The 14398-nt window shown below is 40.8% G+C and overlaps 1 protein-coding gene across 1 annotated transcript in view; it reads right to left on the bottom strand.

Annotated features, from left to right (window-relative positions):
• The window catches only part of LOC141167149 (uncharacterized), a 1037600-nt gene that overhangs the window by 22462 nt on the left and 1000740 nt on the right, over positions 1-14398 (bottom strand). The window contains exons 2-5 of the mRNA XM_073654537.1: positions 2528-2563; positions 1699-1820; positions 1577-1604; positions 931-1088 (exon numbers count right to left, since the gene is read on the bottom strand). Of these exons, the coding sequence (XP_073510638.1) occupies positions 931-1088; positions 1577-1604; positions 1699-1820; positions 2528-2537 (318 nt within the window). The 5' untranslated portion in view covers positions 2538-2563. The remainder of the gene's footprint in view (positions 1-930; positions 1089-1576; positions 1605-1698; positions 1821-2527; positions 2564-14398) is intronic.

The raw sequence follows: 14398 nt of genomic DNA, 5'->3' as shown, positions 1-14398 counted from the left end.
AGAGCTGGACCCCAGAGTGAAGGCAAAAGGGCCAACAAGTGCTAAGCATCTCTGGGAACTCCTTCAAGATTGTTGGAAGACCATTTCCGGTGACTACCTCTTGAAGTTCATCAAGAGAATGCCAAGAGTGTGCAAAGCAGTCATCAAAGCAAAAGGTGGCTACTTTGAAGAACCTAGAATATAAGACATATTTCAGTTGTTTCACACTTTTTTGTTGTTTATATAATTACACATGTGATAATTCATAGTTTTGATGCCTTCAGTGTGAATGTACAATTTTCATAGTCAGGAAAATACAGAAAAATCTTTAAATGAGAAGGTGTGTTCAAACTTTTGGTCTGTACTGTACGTTAAGCTCCATGTTCTGTTCATGGAGGGAAGCCCAGGTCTAGAGTGAACACCGAGTTGGAAATGTAGCACAAAAAATGCACATAGGACCGGATGGCAGGAAGGGAGCAACAGTAGTGGTCGGAAAGAAGAGCAGCGAGGTGAGTATAAATCTGAATTCTCCAGAATGAAGATTATTTGTAAAATTTGAGTAGAATTAAATTCCAGTCAAATAAATTTGCCCATTTCTAGAGGATTTAGGTTGTACAGGGCTGTAGAATGGTACAGATATAGGTGTAACTCAGAACTCCTGGGCAGTTTCCACCGGTCATCTATAACAGTTGTATCTTACATACTAGGGGGCCTTTAGAACAACTCTATGTCTGCTCATTCGTTAATTTTTTCTACAGGAATGAAATTATGGACAGTTTCTTTGGGGAAATATTAGTGCTATATAATAAACTACTCAATGATGCTAATAGTGGTGGAATCTATGAGATCCTTTTATTAAGGAACATCAAGCTAAAAGTTAATTCGGTCTGGTGCTTATTATAACACACACAACAAAACTCAGAAAACATCCTATGACCTTACAATACTTACATACGAGTTCTGACCACCGCCTTCAACATTGGGGATCAAATCGAGCCGAACAATATCTTTACTGTAGGAGTCTCTGAGATGTAGGTTTAAGGGTGTTCTGGAGTATAATATTTCATGATGAACTGAGAAAATGGTTTTCCCGTCACGGCTCTGAAAGACTGAAAGGTTTATAACTCAGCAGTCAAAATATATTTAAGAACAATCCAAATTTATGACGTGTAAACTAAGACCCATGAAAAAAACACACAGTGTCTTATGATATTCAGCTGGGATGCCCTGAACTCACAGGATCACATTAGGGTTACTTTACTACTTTCTGACTGGCTCAACGGAGTAAATATGAGGTCAAACATAAGTTATACACATTCAGTGAACCACCCTTAAATAAGTTTGAGAGATTTATGGCCACTCTTCGAAATGAAGGGTTATTCCCTTCCATCTTCAGGAGCACACCGCTCCTCTGCCCTCCTACTTCCTGCTTTTCAGTGGGCGGAGTGCTCCTCATGATTGACAGTTAAGACCAGCGGCATAACCGGACCAAACTCCCTCATATGCTGCTAGCTGAGACTCATTTTCCTATAAATACCAATTTCAGATGTTCTACAAAAGGATTATTATAAGTTATAACGCTCTACCATTATTTTACCTTCATCTTTAAATATAATTTCTTGTACCTGCAATAAATACATGATAAATATTTATATGGATTACTCGAATATCATATCTGTACAAGACAAATGGTGGATTGTGAGTGCAGAGATTTCTGACCTTTGTAAGGTTTTCCAGTTCGCAGGGATCAGAGGCTGTGGATGGAGTGTACAGATCATGGTAGGCGTCAGCAGATTGCCATAGTGTTTGTGATGGGGTTTGGATGGGAGGAGATTCATATTCTGTAAAATACAAAAAGAAAAATCTTAAAAATACAAGTGCAAAGCATGCATAGTGCAAAATATATATAAGAAGACCCTAAAAACAGGTGGCAGAGCAATAAATAGTCCCAACGTATCACCAATGAACTTGTGGCTTCCTCAGATGTTCTCCGGGGCTGACATCTCTGCCTTATACGACATATATCCATTTGCTCTCCTTTAGGCAAAACCACTTTTTTTTATATCAAGCCTTAAATTGAATCGTTCACCAGGCTTTTGCTATCCCATCTGATGTAGGGAAAGAGACTCTGACTCCAGTGATGTGTCACTTACTTTACTGGGCACTGCAGTTTTTATTAAAATAGTTCTCTCAGCTGCTAATCTACCAGTTCTCTAAATGCTGAGCTCTGTATAACCCCGTCCACAACACAAATTGGCTGCTCTCTGTGCATACTGTGCATAGGCAGAAAACTACCAATCAGTTGTGTGGGCGTGGTTGGACTGCATGGCAGCAGGTTTTCTAGTCCTTTAGTGATAATCTCCTGCTGATAAAACATTGATTTATATAAACTACATCAAACAGCCCAGTAAGTGACACATCACTGAAATCAGGGTCTCTTCCTCTATATCATACCTCTCTTAGATGAGGTAGAAAAAGCCTCGTGACAAATTCCCTCTAACCAAGATGACCAACTTTTATTATAATAGATATCATAATGTTAACTTACCGTTTGTCATTGCGGTTTGACAGCGTGGAGTCGGTTCTACATTATGAAATAAATGGTCACTTTTAGAGAAACGTGCAATATACAGAACCAGTGAAACCATAAAACAAGGAGTTAGTAAATCTTGTGGGGTTTGCCAGAACTTGAATGCTGATATTCTGGAATATACATGTCAGGTCAATGCCGGTCTACCTTCCCGTCTCCTCATTAATGAGTTACATGAAGGAATCATGGCACCACATCCTTACTATTATTTGCCAGGCTCAGAGATGTACATATGTATGTGACTGTACCTAATCCTGAAGTTCACAGAGATCAGTCCTATGTAAGTGTGACATACAGAAGTAGTGCTGTTGCTTCAAAAGCATCCAGCAACTGTTACAAATAACACAAGCACAGGAGACAGGAATTGTGCTTCAGAAGCATCCAGAAACTAGAGGGGTTAACACAGTCACAGAAGACAGGGAGTGTTTTAGCAGAGCCCCAGGGGGATTGTGGGGAACTTGTTATTGTAGTCTAGCTGAAGCCGAAGGGAAAGGTGGTGTGCTATCTGTATCTGACAGAAGGCAAGGAAACAGGATTCAGATCCGGAGAGAAACTAAACACAGGTCAGATAAACTCTCTGAACCAACAGTGCAGAGTATTATTGGGCAGGAAGATAAGGACTGGAAGGAATTGTGTCACAGGGATCATCTCCCTCATCAAACCCTCCTCCCCTCCATCTCCATGCAGGATAAAGAATGATGTGCACTGTTGTGTCCTTGTGAAGGAAAAGCCTGTGGTTGTGTATGCATAGAAGTGTGCTGCTAAGAGATCTAATCTGTGCTGAATTATGCTACTGAAGAGTCTGTAATACTGTGCATTGTAAGAAAACTACTGTATTGTTACTCGAGCCGGTTGCTCAAGAAACTCAGACTGTACTGTAATGAAGATTGTTGCTGTATTATCCCTGAATTGCACTGGCCGAGCTTCAGATTAAATTCCACTGTTAAACTTTTGAAAAAGACTCTTGTCAGATGTGTCTGATCAGCAATGGAATCTATCGTGTGCCTGAGAGAAGCTGCAGCCTATGGTCGCACTGAGTAACGGTTCCCCCAGGATTCCAAATAATTCATGAAACCCGTCTTGCCCTATCTGAACGTAGCGGCGTGAGTATAACATAAGGGTGCTTCACATCGCATTTTGGCCCCCTTTGAACCCCTCGCAAAACGGGATCAGGACATATGCACCAATAGGACCATAGACTATATTGGTGCCGAAAGAGCAAACTTGCACTGTGATGTGCATTATTTTTGAGTGTATATGACTACTGGAGGCGGACACGCAGATGTAGTAGACCGCATATGGGTATCCTCCTCCAGTGGGCGTACATGCCCAAACATGATGCACGACAGAGCGCATGTTCACTCTGTCGGCACCATTATAAAATATGAGCCTGTCGAAGTATACACCCAAATCTAATGTTGCGGGGGTTCTGGACATAAGCCCCCATGGGTCCAATGAATGAGTGCCAAAATGCAAGGGAAGGCACCCTAAGTGAAGCACTACACCCACTTACTACCATATATTTGTTGGTGTGCTGGGTAAATTATGAAAGGGATCAATTTTCCTTTAGCTGATTGAAGGGACTGCTAAAAGATGATCCCCCACAAATAGAATTTTGATGGCCTATTCTAATCATAGGACATGAACAAGACCTCAAAAGAAACACATGAACTTGCGTCATTATTGTATTATAGCAGTGTAATTCACCAGCGATCAGACGACTGGGTATCTAACCGCCATAGTGAGACTAAGTAAAAAAAAAACGAAAAACTGCTTTATAAAAATATGAAATAAATCATTAAAGTAATTTTTTTCCCATTGTATAGTGTGTAACCAAGATTATAAATTCTATAAATAAAATGTGGCTCCATGTTCTCTTTTTTAATGGTTTTCTGCTATTTTGGCACCTCGAGGGTACTGCAACTTTTATGTGCCACCCACGAGCTACCTCAACAAAATCTGCCGTTCAAAAGATAAAAAACACATCTTTCCTAAGCCGTGCCATGGGCCCAAACAGAAGGCTCTGGACACATATAGGCTAGCTCTGCATTCAGGATAAATTATGCAATGAATTATTGGGTGATTTTCTTCCTACTGCTCATAAGAATGAAAAAATTGGGGGTTTAAGAATAGTCATCATTTTATTTTAATAAATAGAAGCACACATGAAAATAAGTGATTTGCAATGTATCTTATCTTATTTCTCCTTCTGGACTGATCATTCACTTTCTATCTAAGGAAAAAATATGTATTCAGTGAAGACAGATTTTACTATCACTGAGATAGGTGAAAGTTGGTGGTTTTCAAATACTCTGGAGGGGGATGAGGAGCTAGAAGAAGACACAGACATTCAGTTCTCCACAAAACTTTATTAGCACCAACTTTTATCTCTTATCACAGTAACGGGAAAATCTGTCTTCACTGAAGACCCAGTTTACCCATGAATCGAGACTTTTGAGGATGAATCAGTCATGGGTAGAGAAAGAAGCAGATTTGGTAGAAAGTTTCTGATTTAAAACTGAATTTGTCAGAAAGTGGTTAAAATCTCCTGTGTAAGGGCTCATTCAGACAACGGGTTTTCTCGTACAAGTGCTGTCTGTATTTTCTTGGAAAAGCATTAATACCTATGATAGTCTAGGGTTAGGGTGTAGGATATTGATCCGAGTATCTGATCATACATGTACGATATGTTTTTCACACACTGATAGGAGAAGCTTGAAAAACATCCATCATTTTTTTTTCCATCCGAGAAAAACTGATGAAATTCTGACCAAAGTCTGATGGTATCAACTGACACTGACAAAACTCTGATGACGATCTGATCAAAAACGCTCATGAAAGTCGGACCGTTCTTTACATATGAGAAAAATCACAGAATTGTGAAGGTGCCTTATATTTAAGCATCTCCAGCTGGATGGCAAAACAACTTTGACCCGTGACCACCACAAGGCATCTTCAGGTGTCCAGTGGTATCTGGGACAATTACATAGTAACATAGTGTTTAGGGTTGGAGGAAGACTAAGTCCATCTAGTTCAACCCATAGTCTAACATGTTGACCCAGAGGAAGGCAAAAAAAACCCATGTGGCAAACACTAAGCTCCACATACAACAATCAGACTAGTTCCCTGGATCAACGCCCTATCAATGAATCTACTATATATAACCTGTAATATTATACTTATCGAGAAAGGCATCCATGCCCTTCTTAAATGTTAGTAGTGAATCACTTATTACAACATCATGCGGCAGAGAGCTCCATAGTCTCACTGCTCTTACAGTAAAGAATCCACGTCTGTGATTATGATTAAACCTTCTTTCCTCCAGACGTAGAAGATGCCCCCTTGTCCCCGTCTCAGGCCTCAGAGTAAAAAGATCAGTAGACAGGTCTTTGTACTGTCCCCTCATATACTTGTACATAGTAATAAGATCACCCCTAAGCTTTTTTTTTTACCAAAGTAAATAACCCCAAGTGTAATAACCTGTCTTGGTATTGCAGACCCCCCAGTCCTCTAATAACCTTGGTCGCTCTTCTCTGCACCCGCTGTAGGTCAGCTATGTCTTTCTTATACATCAGAGACCAGAACTGTACACAGTATTCTAAGTGTGGTCGCACTAGTGACTTGTATAGAGGTAAAATTATCTTCTCCTCATGAGCATCTATGCCTCTTTTAATGCATCCCATTATTTTATTTGCCTTTTGCAGCAGCTGCCTGACACTGGCCACTAAACGTGAGCTTGTCGTCCATCAATACACCCAGGTCTTTTTCAGTTACAGTTTTGCCCAGTGTTTTACAATTAAGCATATAATTATACATTTTATTTCCTCTGCCCAAGTGCATTACCTTACATTTCTCCCCATTAAAGCTCATTTGCCATTTATCAGCCCAAGCTTCTAGTTTATATAGATCCTCCTGTAATATAAAATTGTCCTCCTCTGTATTGATTACCCTGCAGAGTTTAGTGTCATCTGCAAATATTTCAATATTACTCTATATGTCCCCTACAAGGTAATTAATAAATATGTTAAAAAGAAGGGGGCCCAATACTGACCCCTGTGGTACCCCACTGTTAACTGAGACCCAGTCGGAGTGTGTTCCATTAATAACCACCCTTTGTTTCCTATCACTAAGCCAGTTCTTATTTCCAAGTTCAGTTTTGCCCCTTTTTGAATATTGGCACCACATTTGCTATACGCCAGTCCAGTGGTACAGACCCTGTTATTAGGGAATCTTTAAAGATTAAACATAATGGTCTATCTATGACTTTACTCAATTCCTGCATTACTCGCTGGTGTATCCCATCTGAGCCCGGGGATTTGAGCACTTTAGTGAATTTTTAGAAGCCGCCGTACTTCCTGCTGGGTTAAGCAAGTGACATTTAATGGACAATTTTTGTCATCACTGATCATGTTTTCTGTCATGCGATTTTCTTGTGTAATTACTGTTGAAAAAAAATCATTTAGCATATTGGCTTTTCCTCATCCTCATCCACCATTTCACCCAGACTATTTTTAAGGGGGCCAACACTAGCATTTTTTAGTTTTTTACTATTTATGTAGTTAAAGAATATTTTGGGATTATTTTTTTACTTTCTCTGGCAATGAGTTTCTCTGTCTCAATCTTTGCTGCCTTGATTTGGTTTTTACAGAATTTATTTAATTTTCTGTATTTATTTAATGCCTCATCACTACCTACCCGTTTTAGTTCTCTAAATGCTTTTTTTTTGTCACTTATTGCACCCCGTATAGCTCTATTTAGCCATAGTGGTTTCCTCCTATTTTTAGCATGTTTATTCCCATAGGGTATATATTGTGCACGGGTCCTATTCAGGATGTTAATAAATGTCTCCCATTTGCTTTGTGTAGCTTTATGTCTCAGGATATCGTCCCAGTTTATTGCACTAAGATCATCTCTCAACCGTTGGAAATTTGCCTTCCTGAAGTTTAGTGACCTTGTAACCGCTCTACTACACATTGCAGCAGATCCTCTAAGTGTTATGTTCTGCTACCAAAGCTAAGGAAAGAGAGGAGATCTGTCCCTACTATAGGACTCAGCTGAATCCCTACGATGTAACAGGGAACCTGATCCTGCGATCAGACCTGCTAAAGTCCTAATCTAGTCTGTACGGAGACCTATAGATGTGGGGAGGGAATCCCTACAAGTACTAAGGACTGGGAGGAATATGGGACACCTCCTAACAGAAATAGTAGCAGACAGACGAACAAACAAAATAGATAGAACATAGAGGTCCGTAGACCAAGCAAACTAACAGAGCTAGATACAGAGCACAAGCTAGCTAGAAAGTAGATATACAATGAAGTCCAGCAAAGCCAGAAGGGCGGAGCAGGATTAAATAGGCCAACAAGGTCATGTGACCAGCAAAGGAAAAAAAAACCTAACAGCAAGGTTCTAACAGTACCCCCCCTTCTAAGAGGATCCTCCAGATCCCCTAGGACCAGGCTTATCAGGAAATCTCCTGTGAAACGCTCTGATAAGTCTGGACGCGGAAACATCATCTGACCTCACCCAAGAGTTATCCTCGGGTCCGAAACCTTTCCAGGCCACAAGATACTGCAAACTCCCTCTATACCGTCTAGAGTCAAGGATGCGAGAAATTTCATATTCCCCGTCCTCCACCACCGGAGGAACAGAGGCAGAGGCGCCACCATCCGACACAACAGCTTTTTTTAACAGAGAGACATGAAAGACCGGATTAATTCTCCAGGAGGTAGGAACCTCCAACCTAACAGCAGATTGGTTGACAACCTGAAGCACCTTAAAGGGCCCTACAAACTTGGGACCCAATTTCTTAGAAGGAATCCTCAACCGCAGATTCCTAGAGGACAACCAAACAATGTCACCAACAGCGAACAAAACCTCCTGTCGTTTCCTATCAAAGTAGTCTTTAGATTTTCTGTTGGCCTCCTGAAGATTACCACGCACATCCGTCCAAACTCTTTCCAAATCACCGGAAAAATTCTCCTCCTCAGGCACGGCAGATCCCAACTTGGAGAACGACCCAAACGATGGAGGGAGGGAATCCCTACAAGTACTAAGGACTGGGAGGAATATGGGACACCTCCTAACAGAAATAGTAGCAGACAGACGAACAAACAAAATAGATAGAACATAGAGGTCCGTAGACCAAGCAAACTAACAGAGCTAGATACAGAGCACAAGCTAGCTAGAAAGTAGATATACAATGAAGTCCAGCAAAGCCAGAAGGGCGGAGCAGGATTAAATAGGCCAACAAGGTCATGTGACCAGCAAAGGAAAAAAAAACCTAACAGCAAGGTTCTAACACTAAGTCTTCTAAATTGATCTGTTTGCTCACCAAGTATCTGACTTGTTTTTCCAGTACGTCCTGACAATGAATGATTGGATTTAGTTCTGGGGAATTGGAGACCTTGATCTTTGTCATGTTCCTCCCACTATTTATGAATAATTTCTACAGTGTGGCAATGAGCAGAAGACTCTGGCTAACAGTGTACATAAAGTCTTCTTATCTGTGTCGCTATATACTGCAGATATACTGTATGTGTCATCCATAGCTTCACCCTTCTTAAACAAACATGTGGTTTATACTTTAGTAGATATTCCTATATATTATACCATAGTCCACTGCAATATTCTATATAGCCTAAAAAAGAAAAAGAAATCTGATGGTCTATGAGGTCCATAACCACTGCACATATTTGTAGTGCCGAGGTCCTCTGACCGGGATCCACTTGTCACATCTGGAAGGAGAATGAATGCAAGGATAGGCTTCCTCCATTCCCTTCTCTGGTGGAAGTGAGAAGAATAGCCTTAGTGGGCAATAAAATAGGATCTCCCTTTACTTGCCGCTAGGCTGGGTTTATAGGATATTGCTCTTCTGCAACTTGTATTCTGATACAATTCCAGGGAGAAAGCTCTTCAAAGAACACAAATTAATGGTAACCTCTCTTTTATTCCATCACTGGACCTTTTAGGAGAATATATAGGACATTTATGAGTCAGTCAGGTCATTCTATCCCTCTGCCTTACATATTGGCCTATAGTAGATGAAGTGATTGTCCAGGTGGTTCATATTCCCTGAATGGACTCATAAAACTGATGGTCAGCAGTTAAGCTGAGACTTACGAGGTTACAAAGCATCATTTATGGCAAATATACTTTCAGGATCTGATAGGCATCACCTGACTTGCTCCAAGATACTATAGTAACCCATACCATACCATGCTTAGCCCCGACCCTCTTGAAGACACTAGGTCACATTCAGGTTGATCATTACATTAGAAAATATCCACTCACCAAAGGTCAAGGTCTGGTCGAGTCTTGTTCTTCCTCGGCTCCGGAGAGAAGGATGGCTGAATGAGGTGGAGAAGTCGAATTCCCTGTGACTGTGGAGTAACCAACTCCTTCAAATGTTTTCTCATGATGGAGATTTCAGACGAAACAACAAGACAAGTTATGAAACTACCATAATGAATGGGAGTGGTGAGCTAAATTCTCAGCTCGGAATAATGGGTGAGATGCCAACTGTAATAATGTGATAATTTAACGATAGATTACATAAGAAATAATCTCTAGCACCCAGATTGCAAAAATATTCATATCCACAGCATTAATGCATCCTGAAATAGACACTGCTGAAACAAGTTATAATAAAAGAAAACTCCACCTTTGTTTAACTCTGGTTTTCCTTGGAGTACCTGTTTTTTTTCTGATAGATTCTACACAGAATGCCAATCAGGAAAACTGTACTGTATTGGAATGTCAGGTGGTGAGTGTTTTTTTGTTTTTGAGTCGGGGAGGCACAATAGATTGAGCAAAATAACAACAGCCACGAGACATGCAGCCACTGTGACTCGAACATAGTATTCAAGCACACCGAAAATACTCAGTTACCACACGAGCGTGCTCGGATAACACCTTATCTGAGCACATTTGCGCATCACTAGTGCCTACCTTTATTACATAGTATTTGATCTTATTATGTATAGCACCATTCCTTTTTTTAACAATGTACTCTCTTTTTATGTATAGCGCTGTCACTTATTCTATATTGCCTTCCCTTATTATGTACATTAGAGTGTCATCTGTTATTACAGTGTCATACCTTATGTCTAACACCATTTCATATTACATAGTGTAATATTGTGGTACAAAAAGGGCTCACTAGGTGAGGTGGAACCTCTAGGCCCAAGGTCTGGGTGGGCACACGGGCCACGTGCATTGATGCAGCAGGCAGGTGTTGCATTAAAGAAAAGGAAAGCAGAGTTACTGGAAACCACAGACAAACATGTAGCAGAGTTACTGGAAATGAAAAGTCTTAATAAAGAACTGGAAACCGCAAGCGGACTGGAGACGTCCAGGAAGCTGTAGGCATGCAAATAGCAAAGCCAGACAAAGTATTCAAGCGGTCCTGGAAGCCACAAACGAACAGGAGACATCCTAGTAGCCACAGGCATATATGTATCAGAGTTATTGGAAACCGCAGACAAAAACGTGAAGTCCTGGAGACCACTGAAAGGTAGCAGGGTTATGGTAAGTAGAGATGAGCAAATATTTCAATATTCGGTTCGGATTACGATCACCGATTTTGCAATATTCGCCTATTTATCCGTTTGCCAAATATAGATTCAATGGGAGGCAAAACCAAATGCATACACAACATTTTCAAACAGGCCCTAAAGCAGCCAAAACAGATCAAATCATGGGCAGACACCAGGAAAGTAGCCTCAATTGACCCACGGTACAAATTTTATAATAGCACAGCAGCAATCAGCCATGGGACATGCATGAGGTATCAGGGTCTGGGCCAGCATTTACAGCTTTGAATTGAACTTCAAATTAAGATGAGATGGGTGAGGGATCAGTGTACGCTGGCTGTGCTGGGAGCTCTGACACCACATGCAACAGCTCAACCTGGATTTGTGCTCAGCCACACTTAGATGGCAGAAAAATCAGCTTAATAGATTAGTATTGGTACCAAAATTTAAGGATAGTAAAAAGGGTAGTTAACTGAAAGTAAGTGGAGGCCTACCAGTCTGGGAGGCCTACTGCTACAGGCAACACACATGAAGGAGACCCAACCTAGAGTCTTCTCATTTTCAAAAATTAAAGGCTGACCCCACCAAAGTGGCAACAATTTCACTAGAGTAGAAATGTTAGAATTAGGACCAATGCCTCTTCCACTACAACCAACCCAGAATATGGAGATCCAATCAGGAGTCTTTAAATTTTAAAAAATTAGGGGCAGACACCACCAAAGTGGCATCAAATTCGCAAGAGTAGAAATATTACATTGGTGACCGACACCTTTCTACTACAGCCAACCCAGCAAATGGAAACCCAACCAGACATGTTCACATTTCCCTAAATTAGGGCCTGACACCACCAGAGTGGTATCAATTTCACTAGAGTATAAATATTATAATGTGAACCGACATCTCTTCCACTACAGCCAATACAGCAGATGGAGACCCAACAAGGAGTGTTCACATTTCCCTAAATTAGGGCCTAACACCACCAAAGTGGCATAAATTTCACTAGAGTAGAAATAGTATAATTAGGACTGACACTTCTTCCACTACAGCCAGCCCAGCAGATGGAGACCCAATCAGGAGTCTCCACATTTCCAAAAATTAGAGCCTGACACCACCGAACTGGTATTAATTTCAGTAGAGTAGAACTAGTATAATGGGGACTGACACCTCTTCCACTGCATCCAACCCAGCAGATGGAGACTAGTGATGAACGAATATTTTTGAAAAATTTTCGCAAATTTCAAATTTAGCACGAATAGGGCACATTTGGATTCATGATCGGAAACCAAAGCATTTTTTCTTAAAATTCTGTAAAAGTACAGGAAATCATTGGGTTGCAACTAAAGTACTTTAATCACTTTTGCTAGGATAGTGATGGTGTATGATAAGCAGAGGGACATGCTTGATGAGGGGAGAGACTGAGGAGAGCTCAGAAGAGCTCAGAGGAGCGGAGCGCTTGTAATCTTTTTTTTTTTCAAACTTTATGTGTGCAAATCGCGGCTAGCCAGTCAAGGCGCAGGAAGCATCCACACTGTATGAAGCATATCTTCTATGTTATACAAGCCTCATCCACACTAAAAAAAATACTTTCTTCTCTTACTAACATGATACAGTAGGGGACATTTCAGGGCACCAATGGAGGGTGGAATACTGCGATCGAGGGGGGCTGGTAATACCAGATAAACTGTTAGTGAAGGTGCAAGAGCCGAGGAACAAATGAAGGAAGAAGAGTTGATGGGCAAGCAACTATCAGGAGATGAAGAGGATAATCATCCCCTTTCTGTTGTTCATGATGGGCGGGAGGGGACGGAGGAAACAAGCATCAGAGTTACCCAGCCACTAACACAGCATGGGCTTGGACCTCATGCAAGAGCCCGACCTATGAGTGCCTTCTTGCTGCACTATCCGCAACATGATCCCCGTATAGTTATGATTCAAAATAGTGCTGACTACTGGGTTGCCACTCTGTTAGATTCACGTTATTAGATTAAATTTTGCCAGATGCTTCCCGCCCTGAAAAGTGACTGCGAATGCTGGGGTATCGAAATACGCTTTTACGCAACTTTAAGGGAGGTTTTCCCCAAGACAGCAGTGAGGCACACAATGTACTTCGCAGCTATACACTTCCAACCTCCGACACGTCAATTCATCAACACCAAAATATTAGCAGCAGCAATGTAAGTGGCAGAAGCACTTTTTGTGAGTCCTTTCACACATTTTTTAGACTAGCTCGTGCCCCAGCACAACCGAGTACAAGTCTGTTATGTGGTGAACGACTGGAGAGGATGGTGCAGGAGTATCTAGAACTCAATATCAATACCATCAGGGAGGGTTTGGACTCTTTGACTTTTAGTTCTTCAAAAATGGATGAGTGACCTGAGCTCGTCTGTCATGCCTTGGAGGTTTTAGACTGTACAGACTAGGCGATGTTGTAGTTTTTAATGTACTGCACTGATCTTGCGTAATTGCAGTTTATGATATGTTTAGCGTGGCATCTGTGCCTGCTGCTGGTGCTGCAGATGTTAATACTAATTTTTGGAAATGTGAACACACTCCTCGTTGGGTCTCCATCTGCTGGGTTGGCTGTAGTGGAAGAGGTGTCGGTCCCCATTATAATAGTTATACTAGTGAAATTAATTCTTTGGTGAAGATATTGTTCTCTTCACAGGGGTTCACATGATAAAATAGAAACTTTATTTCATCTTTTAATTCTTTGGTGCAAATATTGTTCTCCATACAGGGGAAAAAATACTTTCTTCTGTCACTAACTTGATACTTTAGGGGACTGTTTGGAGCATTTCTCCTATGTTATACAGGCCTCATCAACACTAAAAAAATACTTTCCTCTGTTACCAACGTCATACAGTAGGGGACATCTCAGTCTGAAATTGTTTGGAGCATATCTCCTATGTTATGCAGGCCTCATCCTCACTAAAAAATGTATTTCTTCTGTTACTAACGTCATACAGTAGGGGACATCTCAGTTTAAAATTGTTTGGAGAATATCTCCTATGTTATATAGGCCTCATCCACACAAAATAATTTTAGGTGCTGATATTGTTCTCCACAGAGGGGTACATATGATTAAATTGAAATTGGCTTTCTTACTACTGTCGTATATAAAGCAAGCTGCATCTCATCTTTTAATTATTTGGTGCAGATCATGTTCTCACAGGGATACATATGAAAAAAATTTAAATTGGTTTTCTTAGTACCGTGGTATATAAAGCAGGCTATATTTTATCTTTGGTGCAAATATTGTTCTCCATACAGGTGAAAAAAATTCTTTCTTCTGTTA

Source organism: Phyllobates terribilis, unplaced genomic scaffold, assembly GCF_046119375.1.
Source record: "Phyllobates terribilis strain yellow unplaced genomic scaffold, ASM4611937v1 Scaffold_11__3_contigs__length_659146591, whole genome shotgun sequence".
NCBI lineage: Eukaryota > Metazoa > Chordata > Amphibia > Anura > Dendrobatidae > Phyllobates > Phyllobates terribilis.
Note: the sequence above shows the minus strand (reverse complement) of the source record. Positions and strands in the feature narration are given on the sequence as shown.